General features: G+C 42.9%; 1 protein-coding gene across 1 annotated transcript; it reads right to left on the minus strand.

The window, feature by feature from the left end:
* Nucleotides 1–1,088: 1,088 nt before the first annotated feature.
* On the minus strand, nucleotides 1,089–23,329 carry wnt3 (wingless-type MMTV integration site family, member 3). The gene is made up of 4 exons (XM_003448663.5): nucleotides 23,195–23,329; nucleotides 10,643–10,884; nucleotides 6,896–7,161; nucleotides 1,089–3,737 (listed from the first exon to the last, which is right to left on the minus strand). Exons 1-4 carry the CDS (start codon nucleotides 23,272–23,274, stop codon nucleotides 3,258–3,260), a joined length of 1,068 nt encoding a protein of 355 aa, XP_003448711.1. The 5' UTR covers nucleotides 23,275–23,329; the 3' UTR covers nucleotides 1,089–3,257.
* Between the last annotated feature and the right edge of the window lie 3,368 nt (nucleotides 23,330–26,697).

Genomic DNA, 26,697 nt, shown 5'->3' on the forward strand with positions numbered 1-26,697 from the left:
CATTCAGTATTATTGCTTCCTACTATACATTTGTAGTTACACCTTCTACCATAGTTTTTTAAAAACTACTTGAAGAGAGCAGATCGACCTGACGATAGAAATTCCACCGCAACCCAAAGCTTTAGATGTGAAATTGCAGAGCAATGCAGGGATACCATATAAATCCTTGCAACAGCACTAGCCAGTTGAGTAGACTATGTTGTATACAGATCCAACAGAGAACAAAATTAAACCAGTGGTCTGTGTACTTTGTTTGAATTTTAGTGTTTTCTATGTTTTTTCTTTAGCATTTATTAACTAGTATCTGGACCAAAGACTGTATAAGAGATGGACAAAGCTGTCCTTAAACCTGCATTCTTTTTATGGCCACATGATGGCGATACCTGTGGTTACAAGAGGATTTGCAGTCCTATAAAAATCTATGGAACAATTACCTTCTAACTTGTCACAAAAATGTTGTTTTCAGATTACAACGCAAAAGTACCCAACAACAAATGACTTCCCGACTTTGGAAATTTGACTCTTTAGCTCATAACCCTTGAAAGCCTACTAGGAATAACTTGAAGCTTTTTTCTGAACTGAACGATCTCTGTTGTTTTTCAGGCCTGCTTATAGAACAAAATGACTTGGTTTATATCAGAAGTTAACTGGTCCCTGCCTATGCAGCTATCCTTAGAAAAACTCGGAAATTAATTTTAATGGTCATCAAACCACGTCTTTATTGATATATACTGAGGTGTCATTAAAGATAAAGGGAGGTGGTCAAATGTCGTCTTTATGAGGCAGAGCGCTCTAACTTCATAAACCAATGGGAGACTTTAATGTGGAGAAGTCCTTCTTTTATATACAGTCGCACAAAAAAACTCGATAAGAGATTGTTTTTCATTGGATTTTTCTACAGTACCAGAATAATAGTAAGTATATTTAAAATTCTCCTTTAAGTAGAATCAAATTAAGTAAGTGAATACTGTATCAAAAGACGGAGTATTTAACAGACCTTTGTTTCAGCCTGCATTTCAACTTCGTTTAGAAAAGTGAGGCGTGTGTTTGAGTGTACCTTTGCAAGCATAAAGAAACATGACACAGGCTTTCTTCTTCAAATATATAATCTTAGTTCAGTCATACAGATATATACATTGTATAATAAATAATATTTATAAAAACATAACATTTACGATTATAAAATAAAAAGGGAATTATTCAACTTTAAAACATTTGTACAAAACTTTGGATATAGCGGGGAAAGATGAGGGGCCTTTGGGGGTCTTGGTAGGGTGGGGGACTGAACACAGAAAGGTAGGCCCAGGTAGGGAGGGCTGTGTAGAAGATGACGCGAACGCTAAGCTATGTCCCAAAGAGAGGACAGCCTACACACTACTGGGTAACTTGTGTGTTTGTTGTTGAATATAATTAATAGGAAGCAGGTGGGACTGTCAGAACATGTTGTGTGAAACCTCTCTTGCTTAGTTCCACCATTGTGAAGAGCCAGCTTGCTGTCCGCTGGTCCATCCATCCTCTTCTGTAGTCGCTTGTCATGCACACACACACATACACATCCCTTATAAATCATCCATTCTACGTTTCATGTTCTTAGAATCAGACGTTTTTTTAAACTTCATGAACTGGCAGTCTTTACAATCCGCCCGCAAATCATAGCAATTTTTGTTAGCGGTCTTAAAACCGGTTCCTCTTGTTGCAAGTCACAATGTGCTGACACTGATGTCTATGAAAAACAATCTTTTGATTAAATGGCAGTAAATTGTTTTTTCCAATATTCTAAAAAACAAAACAGAACGGCAGGAGTGTTTCGGCGTATACTGACAAGAATACGAGTTCATAAATCAACCTTAAAAACCTCAACTGTCCAGCTGACTGAAAACACGGATGGAAGGACGTGACAGCCAGTCAGATCTTTCTCAGCCCACGTTGTCTCCACGTGTCGTCACATATCCCCTTATTTTCTTTCCCTTTTGTTCCCAGAAGTAAAAGATTTTTGTTGAGACAAATGTTTTTCTGCACTGAGAGTGATATATAAAAAAACCCCCACCAGAGTTATTATTGGACATAAGCTGGACTCAAGTTTGATGCATAAATTCATAATGACACAGCCATAATAGGTGACCTTCACACATATAATCAGATCTTTTCTGTGGTTAGTTTTTACCCCCAGACTCCGTAAGTTTGAATGGTGAAGTTGCATGACATTTGTGGAAACCATGAGTGATTTACAGGGTGAATGTGGTAACAGAGCCGTCATTCATAAGAACTGCTAGCTTGCAACCAAGAAGAATTTGCTCACATAAACAATGCTCAAATATTTACCACCTGGAGTTATGAATAGTGCACATAAATACATGTGTACGGGTTGTTAGTTAGCAGAACGAGCATGCCTCCTCCTGCATACCTCAAACCCCAGCTCAGTGGTAATATTTCAGAAATGTGGTTCTATTAAAAAATCAGACTGAAGCACATATCTTCTAGTTGACTGTCGCAGTAGAGTCAGTCCGCAGGGAAGGAAGGGATCAGCTCAGTAGTTTAGAAAGGACAGGACTGCGGCACTTCCAGTGCCTCAGTTCAGTTCAGTTCAGTAGTTACAAAGTGATGGTTTCCTGGGGCTGCTGACGTGTTCAGTATCACTTAAGAGTAAGTGATTGGGTAGAGAGGTTGGTTAAGTTAAACAACAACAACAACAACAAAAAGGTAAACCAACCAGACTGGCTGGAGAAGTGAGGTGTTAGTTAGAAGATGCTTTTTACTCAAAAGCAAAGAGAGTCTCTGTTTTTTTTTTGTTTGTTTGTTTTGTTTTTTTACTGCATTAATCTCACATGTAAAAGTGTTACTGTACATGCCGAAAACGCTGTGTTGGCATGAAGGGTGGGAAATAAATAAAGACAAAGGGGAAGGGAGGGGTGGTCGTGGCCCAATGCTGCAGGGTGAGGACGAACGAGGGGAGAGTGGCACAACTCTAGCTTCTTCCCGTAAGAGTGGACCAAGTTATCCATCAGGTCAACACGGGACACATTCTGCTCAGATATTATGTAGTTATGGGGGTAGTGGTTTGGAAGATAGATTCTTGTGCATGGTTTGTACAAAAAAATGGTACAGAAGTATCCATTACTGATGTGCCATTACCCATTAGGGCTTGAGTGTGTGTGCTGATGAATATGTTTTTGACTGCGCTTGTGTGTGTGTGTGGGTAAGCAAGGAAGTCATGCAGGAGGTGGGGAGTTGAAGGTCCAGCAGTCAGCTTGTCTGTCTCACTTACACGTGTGTACGTCGTAGACGCGCACACACTCCTGACAGCTGACGTAGCAGCACCAGTGGAAGATGCAGTGACACTTCTCTTTGCGTTTCTCAGTCCGGGTGTTGTGGCCGCGTCCGCAGCACAGCAGGTCGCAGCCCTCAATGCCGTGCGACGACACGTTGCAGACACGATCGCGCGTCCCAAAGGAGCCCGTCTCTGGGTTGGGCTCGCAGAAATTGGGCGAGCCCTCGTAGTACACCAGGTCACGCTCAGTGGGGTGCTTGAAGAAGGCGTATTTGACTCGCAGGGTCTCCACCCAGCCGCGAGACTCGCGGTGCTTCTCCACCACCATCTCTGAGGCGCTGTCGTACTTGTCCTTCAGGTAGTCGCCCAGCATGCGGAAGTCCGGCTGTGCCCACCAGCACGTCTTCACCTCGCAGCTTCCAGAAAGGCCGTGACATTTGCAGCGCAGGTGCATGTGGTCCAGGATAGTCTGAGAACGAGAAAAGAAACCAGAATAAAAGTCTGTGCGTGGGAAAATGTTTTCTCCCTTTTTCAAATTTTGCAAAAAAATGCTAGATGTGGCAAATATTATACAAATTAAAACGCATATATTTAAATTTATATTTAATTCGTTTAAAAATGTGTCCGACGTTTCAAGAAACACATTTAAATGTCCTGGCAATTATTTCCCAGGCTTGAAAGAGTTAATATTGAGGCCAGCATTAGTTTAGGTAGGCCACAGTGTCAACAGATCACCTAACTGCAATGCGAGGCTGTACTCACACTTGCTTTAGCCCACCTATTGTGCATCTGCAAGCCACTTTGTAACCCTCCTCTACCTCAGTGCTTCCTTTCATGCCGTTTCTCTGATAATCTGTGTAATATCTGCTGTCAGTGTCTCTTCTGTCCTTTTAATAGGTCTTCTCACTACTTTCTTTGTCTTGGCTGCACATGGAGGCGCTGGGAGGCCCAAAAATGAACCATACGTCCAAATATGAATTACTGCAGATGGGAATGACAACCTTCTTTTGACTGTAGTGACTGAAATAAAGTAAAAACCACATATTTGGCATCTCAGCATGCATCCAAGATTTTTAAGCTTTTCTAATAACACTTTTCCTCACTAAAGCATCATCTCTTGAGTGTCATGACTCTTGCCCAGAAAAGAAAATCTGCCTCATCCAGCTGCATTCAGAACAGATTCACTGCATGAAGGGATAGTGCGCTTCTTGAACACACAGATCACTTTTTGTCTGTATATGTTCGGTATGCTCCAAAAAATAAAACAAATTCTCACCTAGCCAATAAATCTTTAAGTACGCTTCTTTTGACAGAACGTTGGAGCTTGGTGAGATTTTAACTACAGCTGTTGTCTTCTGGGTAGAAACAAGTTGTGATTTTTTTTCTCTTTGTGCAGCGCATTGCTCTGAAGTGTAAAATGTGCTGGTCTTAGTTTGATAACTGTTTTGGAAGCTGCCACAACGGAACAAGATCTGGTAAAGCTTTATGCTCAGAGATTTAGAGTGAATTCAGTAATGCAGACTAACAAAACCACTAAAGCCTTGCAAAGCAGGCCAAGAAAAACAATATGCCAGTGGCTGCACTTTATTGAAGTGTCATGCAGCTGTGGAGTATGGAGGCTCTGCGCCGCTGCTAATTCTCTCTGAAGTTATTGGCTCACATTGTGAGTATGCTCCCGTGGGGCGTGTTTTTATGTTTTCGGTTTTTCATTGTGTTGTGCTTTAGCTCAACAGCTATATTTAGCTGCAGAAATCCCCCAGCTGGGGCGGAAGGCAGGTGGCTGTGGCACCTCTGGGTGAGTAGAGGGGAGAAAAGTGGACCAGTGACATCACACCGTGAGCTTGTCATGCCAACATCAAATCCAAGGCCCTCGGGGCTGAATAACGAAGCGTGAGAGGGCCAGGTGGAGAGGACGGGTGACTCCTCTGACATTACCTCTGTTCAGTGAGCTCCTGTGGTCGCTCTGACTGCTGCTGTGCGCATCAAAGGGCTGTCTTGTTGCCGTGTGGTCCCCCTGTTTTGCCTCTCAGCGAGCAGCCTGTTTTCTCCCAGCAGTGACAGCAGCCAGTGATGTTTTAAGGCTGAGCTGATTTGCTTCTTTTTTTCCCCCTCAGCTCACTTGGGTTATTTGACTGTCGGGGAATTTCTCATTGGGATGCAAGGCATGAAAGGCAAGGTGTGCGGGCATGGCGGGTAGATGAATGTTGCTTAGATCAGTAATTAACCAGTCATTCAAAGTCAAGTGCTCGTTTTCAGATGGAAACTTGGGATTGTGTGGACAAGTCAAGTACCAAATCCATGTCTGTCACATGAACAATCAGTAATCCAAAATAGTAATATTTTCAGTCAGTTTTCAGTCCACATGTCCGTGTTTTTACATCATCGTGGTTTAAATGTTGACCAATAATTCAGGTTGTTGTAACAAACACGACTTATGAGAGTGCTATAAAGGACTGTCAGAACCTTCTGCTGTCTTGCAGACCCATTAAGTCTTATATAATTTTTAATAACACTAATTAATTGCACCCAGTCCACCCCAAAGTACATACAAAGCTAACTAAACTAATATAAAAATATAGAGGAAATGTCTTCAGCATGTGTGTTTGTTGACAGTGAAATATTGTTTGTATTGTAATTTCTTCATCTGACAAGTACATCTAATCTAAAAACACATAAAACACGTAAACTAATACTAAAACTGATAAAAACTAAACTACAAATAAATATTCAGATAATAAATAATAATTATTACTGAGATATTTTGTCCTGTTCCTCCCCTCACCTCCCTGAGTCTGTGGTTTCTTCCTGTCAAAAGGGAGTTTTTCCTTCCCACTGTTGCCAAGTGTCGTCTGAATATTTGGTTTTTCTCTCTGTTATCATGGGGTCTTTACCTTACAATATAAAGCACCTTGAGGCAAATATTGTTGTGATTTGACATGATAGGGCGATCATGGCTCAAGAGTTGGGAGCTCGCCTTGTAATCGGAAGGTTGCCGGTTCGAGCCCCGGCTTGGACAGTCTCGGTCGTTGTGTCCTTGGGCAAGACACTTCACCCGTTGCCTACTGGTGGTGGTCAGAGGGCCCGGTGGCGCCAGTGTCCGGCAGCCTCGCCTCTGTCAGTGTGCCCCAGGGTGGCTGTGGCTACAACGTAGCTTGCCATCACCAGTGTGTGAATGGGTGGATGACTGGAGGTGTAAAGCGCTTTGGGGTCCTTAGCGACTGGTAAAGCGCTATACAAATACAGGCCATTTACCATGATACAAATAAACTTAAAAATTTTTTTTAAAAGAAACTTTGACTTTGATTATCTGTTCTATCTTTGTTTTTTATGCTCTCTAACCCTTATTTCAAAGTGATCTTTGGGTTTAAGTTGTACAACGACTTTGTGTTGAACGTCACTTTGTTGTTGTGACTGGGTGAAAACCTGGTTCTAAAAACTCGGGCAAACTCTTCTGAGATGAGTGGGAGCTCTTATAGCGGCAGGTTAATGTCTGTGGTTTTAAAGGTTTTCATATGGATATTATGTTGAGGTACCCACATATTTTTGGCTGGTTAATGTTATTTTCCATGTGAAAAGTAGAAAAATAACAGTGCAGCTCTGCAGGTTCCTCATAGTAAATGTGTTTACCGTGCGTCCCGCCTCGTTGTTGTGCCGATTCATTGCTGAGCGAGCGTCTGGACGGTTCTCTCTGGCGTCTGCAAACTCCCTGGACACCAGCACCCCAAACTCTGCATCCTCGCTGCAGCCACCCCACTTCCAGCCCTCCCCTGGAGGGCCCTTGTGGTGGGAGTCACACCCACACATGGTCGACGTGCCCTCAGCACATGAGCGTGTCACTGCAAATGCAACGCCCGCTGAAGCTATAGCATGGACGAATGCTGACTCTCTGGTTGCTGAAAGAGACGGACGAAGACAGACAGAAAGACAGAGAAAAGGAGAGGGAAAGGAAGTGTGTCAATCTTGTGGTAAATGTAGACAAGGCAATCTTTACTACTGCCAACATCCAGACAGATGTATTGAAAGGGATACCTTCAGGCGCTAACCTTTTAACACAACATTTCATCTTTGCGAAGGCACATTAATGGACAGGTATTTGCCACTGTAAAAAAACAAGAAGCCTATAGAAGAACACCTTAACATCTCTTATATACAATTTAATATAATATAAACAATGTTTAACTATGTTTACTCAGTTCTGATCATCATCAGTGACGTGGAAGCACCACCAAGGAGCCTAACAGCAGAGTCCCTGCAGTGACATCAGCCTATTGTAGTCTAACGCTCAGTGGGATCTAAGTGACCCCTTGTCATCCCTGAGGTGTGCTGCTTTGCATCTGGATAGTGTTTCAGGAATGTTGTTACCCCCCATCCACCCACCTATTCCTGTTTACAGCCTAAGGCCTTCTGGTGAAACCTAGCAGTGTGTCAGGCTGTTTCTTCTTTACTCTGACGGATGGAGTTACGCTGTCTTTGAAGACAACAGCTTATTATGTAACCAGACACCATTGTTTCACAATCACAGCACACTTACTGTGGCTCACCCATTACGCTCCACCAGATATAGAAAACACACACTATGGGTGTCCTGTGACATCGATTCCAAAAAAAGGTGAGGGGCTTTGTAAAATGAAAACACAAACAGAACACAATGATTTCAGAGCGCTTAACCTATATTTAAATAAAAACTATACACAGACATTTTTTTGATACCAGTAACATATTTTAAGTTGATTTAACCTGTTCTTTTGGCAATGCTCTCCAAGCGTTTGGGAACCTATTTCTGCTCAGTTGCCATTTCATATGACACCAAATGATTTCTCCCTGGGTAAAACAAGCACCAAGACTCTCTCACTGTGGAGCGATGATGCTGTAATATCCCCAGAAAGTGCTTTAGCATTATTTGCTGAAATAAACAGGGTGTTCCCCAAGTGTTAGCTGAACAGGAGCACCTGTATTCAGCATTAATGGTGCCTTTGCAGATCTCCAAGTTACCTATTCTATGTGCACAGACGCCACACTGCATCATTATGGATGCTAAATTTTGAACTGTGTACTAATAATGTTGGATGTTCTTCACTTTACCCTGGAGGCAATGATTTTTCCATCATTTTCAAAAGGTATAAAACATTTCTGATGGCCCGACCACGGGGACAGTTTTCCAGTTTGCATAAATCTTAAATGAACTCAGGTACAAACAAGTTGGCAACATTGGGAACATTTCCAATGTTGCCTCTTGGTTATTAGACTATAGTATTTTATAGTTCTTGTCCCACCTTCTTTTTTTAAAGCATGTTTCTAGTTTTGGATTCAAAAAATTCTCTTAAAAAAATTGAACCATATTGCTTTAACCATTAATCAATAGAATTGCAAATCATTGTGCAACCTTTTTATTTACATTTTACCAAGCGTCCCAGCTTTTTTCCCTCTATGATAGTTATACAGAACAGACCTTCAGGCTTTCAACAGCTGGAATATCTGATCTACAGAACTGCACGACTTGAGTTTTGAAATTTGTATGAACACGACTGGAGAATTAAGCTCCTATTTTGCTGACCACACTGGCAACTAGAGCTAGAAATTCTTTGATGGATCCACTGCCAAAAACTCAATGAGACCACTTAACAAGCCACAGACAAAGTTTACAAATGTTTGTCTGGAGGCTAGCCATATTTTCCCCACCCACAATTTGACTGCAGTCAGTGTCCCAAAACCAAAACCCTTTTTTTATGTTGGCTGCTTTTGAGAAATTCTTGAGAAATACAGACAATGAAATAACATTAATCAAAACTGTGTTTGTTAATTATTTTTGATATATTTTGTAAAACTGAAATAATAAGAAACTGTTTGTCTACACATTTCATGTTCATTGTTTATTCCTAATGAAAAGAGGTTTATCTAAATGTCCAATGAACAACACTGGATGACATACTGTCCTCATGTTGGGCATCCCTACTTGCCCTGGCAAGCCTAAGTGGGCCCTCCAAAACAGGGGCCTGTGAGCCCCGGGCCCCTGGAGCTCTGGCTGTTAGCCAAGGCTAGCGCTGCTCTTGCTACCTGCTGGGCCCATCAATCCGCCTTTGTTTCCCTTGTGTCACACCGTATTATCCACACAAAGGGTCCAGCGACTCGCGCCCCCACAGCCCAGCTCTGCCCGGAGCTGGCATTCCCTAAACTCCCCAAGTCCCCCCTCCGCCAACACCCTGAGCCGAAATCCCATACACCACCACCCACCACAGCACCTCAACCCCCCATTTCCTCCAGGCATCCACCAACAGCACCACTGCAGCCAACCCACAGCTTAAGGTGGCCAGGGTACTGGTTGGTAGCTCTCGCTTCCCTAGCATGAGCTTCTCCATTAATCACTCCCAAAGTGGCACACTCTTCATCCTTACATCCTTACCTCCTTCCCTCCATCCTATCCTTCCCTATCCCACTGTGCACACCCGGGCTAGGTTGGGAGAGATCCCCTTTCAGCCTGTTTTCATGACAGAGTCAAAAGGGCGTGTGAATGGGGTGTCCGTGGGAGCTGGACTGTGTGAGGCGCGCACTGGCCTTCATGCACAGTAGGGGTTGAGCGGAGCCCCCCGGCCCTTTTCTATTGCCTGTAATCTCATTTGGCCTCCCCTCTCCCTTTTATTTGACTGAGGAGCTTGGACTGCTCACACTGCCCATTTCTGCCCAGATTCCTTCGCCTCTGACACACAGGCTAATTCATTTCCAATCAGCAACCTCACACGCAACACACAAACTTCTGCCTTTATAATTAGGGAGTGGAAGGCCTTAAGCAGGACACCTGTGTGCCTTGTTTCCCACTGTCAGGTCTGGTGGGACTGCCTAATTGACGCAAATAAGTGTAGGGATAGTTTACACTTAGCATTCTGCGTGTACAGCACCTGATGGATGCCTCCAGTACATCAGCTGTCAGGTTTTGTTGAGAGATTTACCGCACTGACCTTCTTTCATGTACGAGTGTGTAAACAAGGTTGGGAAAAACCAAAAAAAAAAGCCCATGAGTTTGAAGATAAATGCAATATAGAAGATAAAGATGACTAATGTGTCAGTGCTTGTACCTGCACTCATTTCTCAGTGCAGCCAGGAAAGGTGGATATTATTGTAATTGCCCTAGTTAGTCGTTTGTCAGCAAAAGCCCAGGCAGCTCAGGCAGTGCTGAGCCTTAGGGTGGAAAGTGTTAAACACCAGTTTTGTAACAGCTTGCAGTAGCCTTACCTTCAAAGACTGCATTTTAAAGTTGGGTGTTGTTTGGAAAAGATTATTTAGATCCCTCTAGATCATTTATTTTTACTCAGTAAGCCTGTATGTCAGTACAAAAACCAGCAAGAAAGATATTATAGCAACCTTAAAAAAAAGGCCTACCCTTATCTAGAACAGGGCCGAAAATGGCCAGGTTGTCCTTGATGGTGGTGCAGTTCCATCGGCGGCCCCTAAACTGGTGCTGGCACTCTTGGATCCCCAGCTTGACACCTTCAGCGACACTGGGCATAATCTCAATGTAGTTGCGACAGAAACGCAGCTGCTTCGGTACGAGGCCGGGGATAGAGCCACACAGGATGGGTTGGGAGCCCAGAGATGAGTACTGCTGCCCCAGTGCCAGGGACCTGTGTCACAGAGAGAGGGAAGCCATCGTTAAGTGAGATCAGCACCTCTGTGTTAAACACACAAGTGCAAAAAAACACACTTACTGATAACTGCATTTCTTATTTTTTCCTGAGGATTTGCAACAAACCTCAAGACATATTCAGCAAAAATGCCTAAATAACTGTACCCATTGAATAAATTTGGTACTGCTGTCTGACTTTTTGGAACTTTGACATTTTTATTGTAGGTTTTATAAGCAAAAAAGAAATAAAACTAACCCGTACATTTCTCACATTAGTTTGGTATTCTTTCAAAAGCCCTTCCCTGTGCTTCCCTCACATCTTCTGTGCCCTCCGTGAACTCAGTTCCACAATAGCAAGAATGGTAACCTGCCAGGGAGGCCTCACTGAAAGGCAACCTGCTCTGTGAGAAGAGACCGCTTCTGTATTCATTAATCTCCCATTACACTATAAATGTAGCCCCAAGAGAGAACAATGATTCATACCTGAGTGTTTTATTGATTTATATTGTTTATACTAAGAGCTCCTCTTTATTTTGCTTCCTTTTTTCTCACCAGAGAGGGGAGGCTAATAAGCCCACTTCAGGGCAGGGAAACAAGCTATTAGTACTGACTTCTCAAAGTGTTTCCACTTGTTAGCATGCACAGATCTGCTGATCTAATAGATAACACACACAAGAACCTGTCTGTTTAGTTTGGGGAAAAGCCCCCTCGTGTGATTTCGAATATATGAAAACACCTGCCCTTGCAGTACCGTCATTAATTTGCGGTTGTCCTCTGGAGGTGATGTGTTAAGAACACTGACGGTGATGCACAAAGATGGCACGTCTGAGGCGATGCGCCTCACCAGAGGACTCGTGCAGATGTGTCTAAGCAGGGATTAATCACTGCCAAACAGTCGAGCTCAGCATGTGTTGCCAGAAACCATTATAGTTTCACTCAGGTAATTAATTTTAATTGCTTTCTATTTCTCTTGAAATAAAAGACAGAGAGAAGACGTGTGTGTCATGCCCGTGTTTTAACACGCTTTTCATGTTGACAAGCTCAAACAAAATGTACGCTTTCTTCCAGAAGCTCTCTTAGATGCCAGATTTATATTTCTTGTTTATTTGTTTCTGTGCATAGCCTTTATCACCCCATGAAAAATATGTGTTTGAGTACAAGCTTGACTAAATGATTGTTTTGCAATGTATGCATATGATGTGAGTGTGTACTGGGTAAGGGATGTGAAGATGTGCTGGCAGTTCACAGGAGTCTGCAGACTCTGCAGCACTTAGCTGAGTCTGACTGGACAACGTGGCGCTGGAGGCCCTTAGAGGATCACGCGGGAACAATTGATGCCGATCAGATCAGAGCGCCACTCGGGATGACCTCAGGACACCCGCAGGGCGCAACCCAATCATAGCAGGCACTGACTCTGACAGATGAGTGCAGTGCAGTGCCCCACCCGAACACACAAGTGAAGCCATTGAAGTTGGGAAGAAAAAAAAATCGGCTCTTAGATACGTTCACAACTCATGTGCACTTCTCCATGAAGCTCCCACCAAGCCCCCTGCACCCACATCTTCCTTCTTTATACTGTTTTTCATCTAAGCATTGGTAGCCTTAGCTTAATATTTTGCCAGGTATTAAGATTTACTAGCGGAGGTAGCATTCTGGCACATGACGCTGTTTTGCTTTTACAGACAACCTAATGTAATTTGATCATCCGATAATCAGCTGAGCCAATTGTGTTGCTGCTGTGGGGTTTGTGACTGACACAGATGCACAATAAACAATTCTTGTGTTTCACGTGGAAGCTCATAACGAAACTTGATCTGACACTCAAAAATTATCGAATGCTGCTACGCACAAGAAAAAATACGCTTGCTGTCTATTAATAACTCAAAGTTAACATGCCATTTTCTCCGATTTCATGTTCCCATGCGGAGCTAGTAATTTGATAGTACTCATCAATCTCCATTCATGTTCTTGTCTTGAGTTTACCCAAGCGAATGTAGCCACATTATCTCATCTGCCAGTCCCAATCCCACCAACATCAGAGTTCAAGTGTTGCTGACTTCACCCCGTCTGGTGACTGCGTGACTAAGGACCTTAATTACACTGTCTGCTAGATGGGTTGCTGCCCATTAATCTCTCAGTCATGGGATATACCAGAGAGCATGATGAGCCACTAGATGAATGCTGGTGTCACATGCTCCCCAACAACATCAATGAGCTACCTCAAAGACAAATCTCTCTTGCTCAAGTCAGATATTTATGAATCAGACCACTGTGCCATTCAAGAGGATGAAACTGTTTGCTGTGGTGGGCAGGATTTCTGATGGAATCAATTAGCTAACCACATGGGACTTTGTGGTGGACATAGCGTGTTTAAACAACAGGCTGTGGATCTGCCAGGCTATTTGTCTTTGTTTGCAAAGCATGTGCCTCGCTTGATCCTTATGGATAGATGAGATGAAAGGGATAAGTTATTGGCTAGGTGTTAATGAGAGTTACAAGACACATTGTGCAAACAGACACACACGAAGACGCATGCACAGAGACCGCATGTGTGCACTGCTGATCCTGCCTGCTTTGCCTCACTTCTCGGAAGCTACGCGCAACGTGTCTCAACCGAGTGAGGGAGCAGCAGACGCAGAGACCTCCAGAGAGGCAGAATGCCGGGGGAATCTGCTGCAGGGGATGAGACGAGCAGAAGAGCAGCAGCAAACGGCAGGGCTTGGCAGGTGCATGCCCGGGCACATCGGTGTGGGGCCTCTTCTGGCCTGGGGGTTTACAGCTTGGTTGGGGGTTTTCTCAGTATCTAAACCGGACTGATGTGAAAGTATGATGGGCCACTGGAAACCATAGAAATGAAGCAAAGGAAACAAAGGGATTCCACCACACACCTTGCTGAGAAATGGGAATTCACGCAATCAAGACTATAACACTGTCAACAAAAACTTTTGGCTCAGCCACTCCCAGTGCAATAAAATCACTACTGCAGTCTCTGCTGCTTGGGGAGGAAATTTAGGTGCAAGGCATGTCTTTATTGCACATTTTAGTTCTTGTTTTGTTTCTGAGCAAGCTCAACCTGAATAGAAGAGTCGACTCATGTGCTGTGTCGTGGGAGGTCTGCGTTACAGGGTTCAGTGTGTGACAGCTTCCTATATCCAGGGGCACGAAACGTACCAGGTGACCTTCTGAACTTGTTGAAAACAACATGACATTTGACCTCATTGCCGTTAGCACGAAGTTCATGACCAGGGCCAATAAGCACAAATCTAAGCAGCTCAGGAGTGTTGCTCTCCAGCCTGTTTGCCTCGTTAAGCAAATAGAGGGTCATTATAGGTAAGTGCCCACAGGGATATGAAGGTGTAATCAAATGTGACTTCAAAATGGCTTGTCGGATTTATACATTACCGAGTTTGAAATACACAAATTTACAGATTAGTGTGGACAAACCTGCCGCGGGCACCTTACGCTGTTTGAAGACTCGTTGCATTGGTGTGATAATTCTAGACAGTGAAAGACAGCATGATTTTACAAGAGCATGCACCAACAGAGGTCGTACAGAAGAGCTGAAATTCAAATTTCATAACTATTGAAGTTTACATTCATCTGCCAAATTCTGTGAAACAGTGGGTTTCACAGAATTTGGCACAGATTGCTACACTGTCACTTTGTGTAATCATCAAAATATTATTCTTTGTGTTCATTATGTTAATGTTAGGGCTACTAATTCATCACTCAGCAACAATGGTATCACTCATATTAATCTGTATGTTTGTTTATTGTGTTTTAAATCTTTTCTGTAAATTTGTAAGAAAGAGCTAATCCCACATTTTGGGTTATTATGTTGAAATTTTGACTTACATAGTATCAGTTCAAGTGTTTCTCGGTAATTAAACAACATTGCCTCATTTTAATATGTAAGGAAAATGTTATTTAGGTTATATTCTTAGTTTTATTTTTATTATTTATTTATTTACATATGGTGGAAAAGATGTGCTTTGTCTTGTCTAGAACCACAATGAATAAATAACTCTTTTTTGTACTTGTATTTATTAATTATAACTATTTGACACAATCTGAACAGAGGAAATTAACCAACCAGTTTCATCTAGCTTGTATGTTTTTAGCTTTAAGCTAACAGATAGCTCTGTGTGTAGTCATCTCACTTTTAAAGTAAAAGCATTACAGTATCGTATATTACACTTTTAATTGTTCTGCCTTTGGCTTGTAGCCACAGTGAAGCGTTATTTTACACAACAACATTTTTTTTTCTTCAGTTTTCTTAGCGCTCTCTAGCATGTGTTGGTGCGCTAAAAGCTTCTCCAGGGGCAACAGTTAACTACACGCTCAGTCACATTTTGCTGTTTTGCTAAAGCTGAAAAACTTACTGTCAAAACTTAACTGATTAGTACTAGAAGTACAATGACCCAAGCATGTTGTAATTATACATTGTATTCTGGCATTGTATGCCTGAATTTGATCAATGTTTAAAGCTGATTGATGATTACAGGCTAGTGTATTTTATGTTTATTATATGTTTTGCTTGTAAAATGTGGAAAGTAACAATTGGAGGTATAGCTTCTAAGTCTAAAGTAGCATAAATGGTTAGTTAGTATGCTAACCATGGCATTTTATTTTTCTTGTGTTTAAATTATTTATGGTAATAGTTCAGAAGGTGAAGAGAAGGAATCTATCACTAGCTATCCCTCTATGTATTATTGCTTAGACTTTTAGACGTAGACTTAAGAACTGCATGATTGCATTGCTACTTAGGTTTCTAATTCCAACACAATGTTTATTTACAGTACATGGCAACAGATGAAATGCTAAATTTGCATTAAACATATTTGTAAATGTTGTGCAAGATGTCAGAGAGCAGGTAGAACTAATGCATTTGTCTTCTTTAATTATAGAGGCCTGCAAGTATGTTTGAGTTTTTATGTTTGATTCTGTAAATTATTCCAAGTAATCAAATTTTTCTCCTCTTGGCAGTAAACTAGGAAAGAGCAATATGCAGATCTTTAGTATACCTACAACAGTGGTATACTAAAGATACTACAGATGAAAGATTTGTCATTTACAAACAGACCTGACGCTTTCTTCAAACTTGATCAGAATCTATAGGAATCCAATGTATGCACTCTTAGTGAGAATTGATAATAGGTACCCAGGCCAGTAATAACCACTGGTTTTTGGGACTTTTTCTTGTCTTAAAATATATCTTTTCCCCTTGCTTTACCGGTGCCCAGTAATATGTAAGGCACAATTAATACCTGAAGGTGGTCTGAATGCACCTAGAAGGTGTTTACTAACCGCCAATTACCAGACGTCAAACCAATACAACGTGTTAGGTGTAGTGAGGTTAGATGGAACAAACATCCTAAACCATCAGTTAGAAAATAACCAAAGATAAAGTTCCAATTTAAAATCCATTAATAAAATTTAACATGTGATAAGTCTAACAAAACTACACACAATCATTGGATAGTGTAGTGGTGTGGGAAAATTCCTCCTGTCTTCATGAGATCTCTATAGTAGGCAGATCCGAATTTAACACTCAAACCCTTAATCTTAGGACAATGTTAGGAGACTATTACTGGCATATCTTTTATATAATTTGCTTCTTTTGTGTTCACGGTTCCAGTAAAGTTCTGTTTGGCTTGTGCCTAGATAGCATAAAAGATGAATGTCGCTACTGTGAGTCAATTGCATTCTTTTTAATGGCCAGCAGGAGGCGACTTCTTTGGTTGTCAAAGGCTACATAAGTCTATGGGAAAGCTGCCCTCAATGCCCTTTCTCCTTGACCTCAGTAAAGATTTTCCTGTTCACTTTATGGGCTCCATCGCTAACTTGAGGGTATATCAAAGACAACATGAAGTTTATTTTGCAAATCATTGTCATTGTTGGAGTCAGAAAGGACGATTATGCTCATTGGGTAACATCTTGTCTATTACTCGTCATTAGCCAGTGAGCGTGCGACGCTTCTATTTCACACTCAGATCCACCCAAGCTTTTCACATTTAGTTTCAAAACACCAACATGTTGAAGGCAAAAACTCTCAGCTCGAGATAACATTTCCCTAACCACGTCGCTTTTATGGTGGGTATGGGTTAAGGTTGAGGATTAGGCCAGAAAAAGGGTGCAGTATATAGCACAAGACACCCACTCTCTACCAGTGCATGTCCCACATTATTAGCTGTGCTTTTTGCACGTCTATGCAAGCTGATATCACATGGACTTCATATTAGGGAGCTGGAAAGTTAGACATTTGTTCTGATATGCACCTCGCTGACATGCTAGAACAGTTTAGGACTGCAGTGGCTTTTCTCCTTCAAATGTGTCTTTAACATCTGAGTTCATAACACTGGCTTTGAGTTGCAACATATGGCTGCTGGTCCTCTTTCTCAGCTTTTGGGCTACATCCACCTGTTATTGTTATCAGCGCACCCTAATATTTCACTCTAAAACCAGCCCTGATGTGTTCCAATTGTTCTTAGCCATGTCTGAATAAGTTAACTTATTTCCCATAGAGGAACTTTATATATTATAGTTGTTTTGTTAGCGCATGCTGGGTCTGTGCCTGAAGCATTGAGTCCCATGTGTGTTGTGTCACTTCTTCTGTGAGAGCAACGCTCCTCTGCAGTAACAAACTGCAAGACTGTTGTTTGCATTAAACTCTAATCTACCTCCGATATACCGCTATATGTTGATGCTGCAGCTCAGCCTAGGAGATTTGCCTGGAGGATGTCACGTTGCTAACGACGCCCTAGCAAAAGCAGGCGGCACCGTGCGCCAAAAACACTGCCATCGGTATCTTATCTATGAATCCCCCCGACAGAATCCACAGAGAGATAAAGACACTCGAAAAGAGAGTAAGTGGGCCAAGAAAAGTTGCCGGCTTTGCCCGAGGATGGGACTTTTCCTGGTGGAGGCTGGAATGCAAAGCTGCTATCTGTGTTTTGTTGTCTTCTCTTTTTCTTTGGCACACTTTTGATTTGTAGTCCAACAGCTCCTGGCTGATCAGATAAAAATGACAGGACCCTGAAAAATGTTCGAACCTGTTCTGTCTTTCTACCTCCTTCTGCCTCCCCTCCTCTCCGAGTTCTCTCTGCAGACTGCTGCAGAGCGTGCGGAGTTGGGACAAGGAGCCCCTGCAGTCACAAGTATGGAGACGTGCAGAGGGAAACTGAACAGGGTGTAAACTTGTGAACCTCCCTGTCAGGAAGAGAATGAGAGCAGCAGTAGCTCTGCACTGAAGTGCTCTGGGGAGTATAAGGCACTGATAAATGAATGTCAGAGCGGGAACTTGGCATCTTTCTCTGCTGGTAGGTGGACACAACAGAGTCTGAGCTGTTGTCTTGAGAGGACAGAGCTTATTTGAGTCTTGAGGGAGTGTTTGAATGAACTGCAACTCAAACAGCGCATTGTCCCCAGCTTCTCTTCATGAAAGGCAGCTTGTTGGCACTCCTGCTCGAATTGTCAGCGGTAATGCATCTCATGCAAATCATAACTCACGCTTAACTGTTGCAAATCTCTTACTGTATTTCAGGAATTCCATTGTGGTTATTTCAGACACCACAAATTGTCTTTAAAAGTAATTTTAAAAAATTAATGGCTTTAATTAAATAAAACGCGGTTAAGAAAGCCCGCCGGTTCACACACACTTCACTCAGAGGTGCTGCTGCAGTCTGAGACACTGCCCATTACTTTGGACCTGCTGTTGCAAGACCGTGCAATCTTTGTGCAACTTTTCTCTCCTCTACACTTGTGTCAGTCTGGCAACTCATTGGCTTGTCTGGTGGCTTAACCTCTCTGGCAGTGTTTAATTTTTCAGGGCTGTTGTTGTGGTCAGATAATCATGATAGCAAATAAAAAAATTACAATAAAAATTACTACTAATAAGCTGAATTATTGTCAGAAAATATCAGATGGTTTGAGATTGTATTTCAGCTCATGCAGTCCCTTTTTTGCTGTGTATCTGCATGCAACCAGAGAATATCCAAATGTGATTGATTAGTAAAATTCTGGCAACAAAAGGAAAACAGAAAGCTTTTGGTTCTGAAAATCTTTAAATGAAACACCCATACTTGATTTAATGGTCTTTTTTTGTTTTTTGGAGATAAATTTTGTGGTTGCAAAGTAAAAAGATCCTTTTATTTGAAATGGGACCCCTTCTATTTTTGAGTGATAGCCTTCTCCTTTTCTCACTGCATCTGTCAGGCGTTCGGCTGACCTGGTCAGTGACCTGAGGGCTTTAACTGAACACAGGCTGCACAGGTGTGATCGGCACATCTTTGTCACTGACCCTGTTTGTCAAAGAAATTGCTTGCCACTAATAATTGACCTCTGTAACAAGCCACAGAGGTGAGATCAGCCAGGTAATGAAGACTTTAAATAATGTGTGCATGTGCGCCTCCACACGTGTCCTCTAATGATCTCTTCGCCCCTGGCCGTTGCTGTTTCCCTTTGAGTAACTGTGCTGCCCTGTGGTTTAAAGCAGCTGATAGCCACGCACCAGGGGACTTTGTCATTTCCTACAAGAGCACATCGCATGTCCTTGATGGTGTGAGAAATTTAGGACTCGCCTTCGCTGCTTTGAAATACCACTCTCCTTTGAACCTCTTACCTAGCTCGGTTTTGCCTTGATAGTGTCATCCCACGGTCTTGTTGCGCTGGGTGAAGTAAAGTAATGGATCAGAAAATAAGGGTAGCAAATCTTTAGTGACTGACTCAATCAAGTTTAATCAAGTCAAATTTTTCAGTCAGTTTCAAACCTCATCTTTAAAACACAGTTGTAAATACACATTTGTTTTCCACTGGTAGAAGAAACAAAACTTAAACATTAATGCTCATGTGAAACCTTCTGCTTATGAGGGACGGCCAATCAGAAAAATAGGCTTAAATGGCTTGTTTTTAAAAGACAGTGTGTGAACCATGAGGCTCCACTGAGCCCAGCGTACGTCCAAGAATAACACTGCTTAGCTGGAAGTGAGCATAATGGTCCCTTCAATGCGTATTTAGTCATATTACAGATGCTTTAGGATAAAGGGAATCTTAACATTTGTTACATAATCATACTGTTTTGAGAAATGTATTATTGTTTTGTGCCCAGTATCCCTGTGGATGTCAATTTCTGCTGAGACATCTTAAGCTTTCGCCCTAAATTGCCTTTGACCCTGGTCCTATAGCAGCCGTCAGCCGTTCATAATGGAACCCGAAAGTTTCTTATGAATTACATTCTTATGGATTTTCCTGCTCTTTTCTTCACCTTCAACTGCAGAATAATACCTAAACATCCTTGATCTTTTCAACAAGACTTGCAGACGGGAGGATTTTCTCGTAGTAAGGATCATTTAAGTGGCCCCTTTTGCCAGCAGTAGGGTTTTGGGGGTGTCACAGCCAGATAATGACATTCCTGAGACCAGGAGATGGACTCTAGAGCCCCATTTAAGCTGCTCAGGTTGAACCGGGAAGGAGATCTCGAGAGGTATGCCACAGATATTATTGAGGCCCCAGTGGTTTTCGAAACTTCCACAAGTAATGCAGATTGAGCCAGGAAGTTGTATGTATCCATTGCAAGCTCCAAATGTTAATTAAAGGGCATTAAATGTATTATCTGGCACTTCTAGGAAATGGAATTTGCTAGTTTTTTGTGTTAATGTTGCAGATTTATTATACTGCTTTACTGTGTCAATAATTCTTCACCTGAATGGAAGTTAAACTAATAATGGTCACCCGCGGTTGTGCTTACTGGTCATTAAAGGCGATTTTCAAAAACATTTAACAGACTCTTGCGTCATTCCTTTATCTCTTTCTCTGTCATTTCCCTCCTTCTTTCTCCCCGCCATTGTTCTCTATTTGATTTCACCTCTCACAACAGCAGCTATGTAAATTTAAAGTAATCTTTTATGACAAAGAGCACGGACAAAACTGACAAGAGGTGTACAACTTCTCTGCTTTCTCATGTGGATTTAGCAGTGGTGATGATAACAGAGGATCAGGAAAACAGCAGTTATTGGATTTAAACATCTTGTGGCCGAGTTAAAACCGATAATCACTGCTGGTGCTCGATGGCTGGAGTCAGTTCAGCTGAGGTAATTCATCGCTGAGAGTGGCTGTCATCATTCACTTACAGCTATCACTGTTTACGCAAGGAAACAAACACACTGCTGGCTGCTGTTCTGAAAATAGATGAGATGCTGCGCCACACTAACTTACGATTAGGAGTATTAACAAAGCTGGCGTTTAATAAGAGAAACATATTATGTCATCGTTCTCGGGTTAAAAGGTGAAACCAAACCGCGGCAGTAAGTCTAATAATAGATCTTTATTTCATTTTTCCTTCACCACACAGAGAGCATGGTGTTGTCAGATAACTGGATAGAAACACTGTGGAACCTGTGGATTATGTGAGGTCACATCTAAGCTTCGAGCTGTTATGACTTCTCTCAAAACTTGATGTACAAACTCGCTGTTTTTCCAAACATTCTTGCATTTCAAGAAGGCAGTTTACTGCTCTGTCTCTCCAAACCCTCCTCATTAGTTTGCTATGGCTTTCTCTCCACCACACCTCATCCTCGTCCACGCATATCTGCATATCACTCGAGTTATTTATGCTCTGTTTTGTTTTCAACACCCTATCTTGTAAAAAAGCACGGCTGCCAGGCATAAAGCAGTCAAAAACTCCTCTTCCACTCAAACCCGTCCCACCTTGGCTGGAGAATTTATGGCCAAGTCATCGCCCCTGAGACAGAAGCGAGGAGAGGCTGGGCCCTCGCTGAAACTCGGCACCCTCTTGTTTTTGATGCACCAGCTCATTTGTCACCCTTTGGACATACTCTATACCGTGGGATGGTGCCACTGATGGTGCCCGTTCCTCAGCCCTGCCCGGTCACCTGAAGCTACCTGTTTCATCTCAACCCCCCCTCCAGTAACATCTACCCTAGCCTACACTTCAAAATTGTTACCCAAATCAAAGGTAGCGCGCACTGTTAAGGTTCAAACATTACACCAGTGTCATGTAAGCCCTTGAACAGAACAGCTGCAGGTAATTCACACAGAGAGAATCCCGACTCTTGTCACTGTTGTCTTAGGGTTCTTGCTGAATCCAGGAGTGGGTGTAAAGTCCTCTTTGCCATTAACACTTCAGCCCTGTGGCCTGTGTGCTTGGCAGCTGCCTGCTCTGTAAATGAAACCAGAAGATGCTCGCGGTTTGGACAGCACCACGGTGGACCACATGCTAGTTGGGCTACTAAAGTGCAGTAGCTCTGACAAGTATTGTGTCGGGTGCCAAAGAGCTTTGTCATACGCCTACACAAATATCTCCAAAATAGAAGCTTTATGTTACAAAAGAAGACCAGGAGCTATGAGGTCAGCTGCATGTAGCTGAATCTGTAATGAGATAAACCTCTAAATTTCAGTTGCTGGTGCCAAAGCGATCTGGGATAATTTAACAAAGAGTAAAACCTGCGGCACCTAAACATATTGTCTCCTCACAAATCCGTAGTGGAGGGGTGAATTGTATTGCAATTGAAGCAAAATGTCCAAAATGTACCGATTTAAGCACAGCCTGTGCCCGTGGTAAACCGCAAATTTGTAATATTTCTTTTTTAATTGTGTGGACTTTGTCAGTCCAAAAATCTTTTAGATCCACTTCATGGCAGGTTTTTCGGGGGGCCGGCGGCCTGAATGTAGAACAGTGACGCACAATAACAAACAAAACCAAAATGACGCTGATCTTATAAGCCATTATTGTTGTACTTCCTAAGGCACTCCTAAAATTATATGGTTGTATTTCAGAAAGAAATTAATTATGGTTATAAATAGGGGGGCTGTTTTTTGAGGCTTTGTTGAGTTTTCATGCGCAGCATCAGTCCTGTCATTGTCCTGAGTGAAAGACGCAATTTATGTATTTATGAATGACTTTAACTGTTATGTGAAAATACTCCGAAGTCCATCTTTTGCTGTTGACACTTCACATCAGCATGGTGACCACTTGCTGAAGTATTTTTCCCCTTAAATTAAAAGAAGACACCCACGTTTGAATGATTTAAACTAAAATTCACCCTTTTGCATCATAACATACTCCAACGTGATAAATAGACCTGAATGTGCAGGGGAAAGAACGGCAAGCCTTTCCGTTACACTAGTATTTGAGGTTAAGATTCTTTGGACTGGGCTGGAGAACATTTTTCCACGCAGTCTACTGAAAGTGCACATTCTGCCCTCTCAGAAATGATCATTTGACCAAAAAAAGTCGCTCTCTCTTTATGCAGCTATAGGGTCTGATGCTGAAACTGTGGATTTGTACTCACCACCAGATGGGATAGCCTCCAAGCACCCGTGAGCTGGACAACCACACACACATCAAATATCCAATCAGATACAAATCCATGAGGTAAGCCTTGTAGTGTGTGAGAGGGTAAGTGGATCATACATAGAACTTCCAGTAGGCAATGAAGAAGAGTTTCCAGGAAGAGAAGCTTTAGGGCAGCTTGATTGTTGAATGAGGGGAAAATTAAATGATATTGAAGCAAAAAAAAAAAAAATCTTCCTCCTGTTTTCCCCTTCTTTGAGTCGGGCCAGGAAAGTGTGTCTGTCTCCTAGTAGTTAAGAGAATAAGTGTCTCTTACACACATGCACACACGCTCCTACCCGTCCTCTCCTTCCCTCCCTCTCTCTGAGGTTCTTCCCTAAGTAGATATATTTTCTCTCTCTCTCTACTTTTTTCTCCCTCAGGATGCCTCATCCACAGGCCAATATTAAGAGGGGGTGGTGGGGCAGCAGGGGGAGAATGAGGTTTGGAGATGTCAGCTGGCAAGCCAATCACAGAAGATGGCCTTAGGTTACGAAAAAAAAAATTATTATTCGTTCCCATCTGTCAATCACACGCCACCCCCTGGTAATGTGAAAAGAAAGGAAAGAGTGAAAAGAGAGAGGAGGAGGGAAATGAGAGAAGAGGGATAGGGAGGACAGATGAAAAAGGTAGAGTTGAGTTGTTGCTCAACTTGCTTAATCCCGGATCATCGGGAAAAAAATGATCCCCAAAGTGGTTTTGGAGGTAGGCGATGTAGCCTGGCTCCTGCCCAGGAGGAGCCTCACACACGCTGACATACATGTTGACACATTGATTTTTCGGGGGTTGCGCTCTGACTAATTGATCCGGATACATGTGCGTACAGTGCGCGCACACCCATGTCAACACACGCATAATCTCCCTCCCACTCACGGGCACATATACAGTGAATTTTCTAAATTGTTGCCCGCCCTCCCAACAGGGGAGGACATAAAAGGAACACAATAAAGCCATAAACTGTGGCGGTGGCTGGCCAGGCATGCAAGGTTATATGCTTCAGCGGCCCAAAGGCGACACATTTACATCAATACCATTGTCATTCTGATGGGCTGTGGGGCAAGCAGCCGTGGGACGGGAGGAGGAAGAGGAGCGGAGAGAGGAGATAGGGAGCGAAGGAGGAGGGTGGGATGCTTGTGATGGACTTAGCCTGAAGTAACCACGCATTTGATTCACATACAAGGAAACTGATCAGCCCAATGCAAACAAGATAACCCAGCAGAGATCAAACAACTTAGTTGTAGTGATGTAATCTAGTTAAAAGTTTCGTCTGAAAGCATTGTCAGGCGGTTATCACGGGAGGAATTATCATCAAAGATGCGAGCACTTCAGGAGGGGCTTATCCTGTAAATATCTTACTCAACTTCATGTTTTTTAAGAATCTCTTTTTCTTTAAAATCAGGATTATTTACTTCTAGCAAAGTGCAGGAAACATTTTTTTACATTCTTGCCATGTGAATATTCAATCAGACAATTCTTGAATCAACACAACGAAATGTGAGTGAACACTTATTAAAAATTAATATACAAGCCTGGATAGATTACCTGATGGATTTCACAACAGACTGAGAATGCGGCGCCATATGGAAGCCAGCATTTTCTGGAATCCTGTTTTCAAGTCAGAAAGTCATCAACTGTCAGAATGACCTGTTTTATTGAGATTTTGAGAATTCCTGATATTAATTACACAACTATGCATTGCGTTAATGCTTCTAATTATACCATAATCATGTACAGTAGACTTGTAGTTCATACTAGCTGTTACACAGTGCTCATGATGTAGCTATCAGCATAAATACTATACATTTAAATAATGCAATGTGTATACGTAGCAGTATTTGCACCGCACTTCTATATGTCTCGATGGCTGTGACTTGGGGGTGATGGTGCCTTCCTGGAGACCTCTAGGGCGTGAGTGGGGCGGTGAGGTTGCTCAGCAGGGGCTGGGAGCGTGCACTCTGCATCAAGAAGGCTCACTGCCGCCGCATGAAGAGAGAGCCAGTGACCAAAGTCTGGAGGTCAGCGGTGGAGTGGCCCCTTCACCCGCCCCTTCTGTGTTTTAGTCTTCCTTAACAATGAAGATGGGGAAACAACAGTGACTGAGCAGCACTCAACCTACCGCCCTGTTTGAGAGGGGCGTCGGGGTTCTGTGGGGGTAAATATGACAATACTGATAGATTGCCTGGTGAAAGTTGTATGAGGCCTGCTCTCCAGTTGGTTGTGGTGGGGAGTCTTCTGTGCTATACCAATAAAGATGACTTTTCAATGCCTCAAGTCAAGATGCGGTATGTCATAGTGGTGCTGACATTGAGGCAGGTCTGTTTTCGATTATGAACAATGTCATGTGTTACGGCATCATCAGAAATGTGCCGAGCTCAGCGCTGGGATTTGGATGACAGTTGCTGTGCCGGAACGATAGACGGTGTGCAGGGCCAGGGATGGATTATGGGAATGTGACAGCGGTCTAATTTATGAGCGCAGGCAAAGGAATCAGTCTGCGGTTTGCATCTGAACAACATTGAAACCACGTTTCCCAGGTTGAGGCCACAAGTGCAGCGCAAACTGCCCAGAAAGGCAACGGCGATTACAGGCAAAAACATTGAGGCTCAACAACAATTGCGGTGGCATTTTGAGTGGTGGTGTTGTGGAAAAATTTCTGCAAAGGAAGACCTCGGTGTGCCTGTCTACATCAGGAGGGGGGAGACACACAGAGGTCCCCTACCGGGCTGGTTTCTACGGTGACCTGAGAAAGGCCGTAACCAGGTCCGGCTCTTTCTCAGGCCTAATCAGCGTATTACCACAAAGAAGACATGTGTTCAGCCCCTCCACCCCCACTTCTTTGGCCTCCCTACTCAATCCGACCGGCATGGCTGGACACAGGCAGCCAATAAAACTAGGATTAGGAGGGTAACTACACACACTGGGCTGTAGCGAAAAAGTTTCTGAACACGCCCAATCCCGCCCTGCTCCCTTCACAAATTTCTTTTCTTCTCTGCATCTCATTGCTTCCATCTTTCACTTTATTTCACTTGCTGCCATGTTTGTATCCTTCCTTTCAGAGCCCTCACCCTGTAAGCTCTTCACACAATGGGGTGTCCAGAAATTACTCATTTTGTTGGAGTAGTTCAGCAAATTCTCAATGCCTCTTGCCCACCTCCCTCTTTGAACTACCTCAACACACACTCGGGATGCTACACTGGCTGGAATCTGCAAACTATAGCAGACAAACAGGAGATTCACTTTCATTTCACTACAAGAGCCAACTCAAGTGTGAGACCCTACAATGTTAGAGAGAAAAACCTCAACAGTCAGACAAACCAATCCAGTAACCCTTCTGCGACAGTGGGAAGAAAAAGCTCCCTTTTAACAGGCAGAAACTTCCAGCAGAGCAGTTTGGGTCAGATGACCCACAACTGCTCACCGTTAGAGGAAAGAGAAGAGAGCAGAAGGAGACGGAGTGTGTAC

This window comes from Oreochromis niloticus, linkage group LG8 (assembly GCF_001858045.2).
Source record: "Oreochromis niloticus isolate F11D_XX linkage group LG8, O_niloticus_UMD_NMBU, whole genome shotgun sequence".
In the NCBI taxonomy this organism is placed as follows: Eukaryota; Metazoa; Chordata; class Actinopteri; order Cichliformes; family Cichlidae; genus Oreochromis; species Oreochromis niloticus.

Coding starts and splice junctions, on each gene's coding strand:
- wnt3 (XM_003448663.5), bottom strand. CDS start 23,274: ATGGATTTGTATCTGATTGGATATTTGATGTGTGTGTGGTTGTCCAGC. Junction 10,885..23,194: donor GGAGGCTATCCCATCTGGTG/GTGAGTACAAAT, acceptor TCTGTGACACAG/GTCCCTGGCACTGGGGCAGC. Junction 7,162..10,642: donor CGGCCCTGTTCTAGATAAGG/GTAGGCCTTTTT, acceptor CGTCTCTTTCAG/CAACCAGAGAGTCAGCATTC.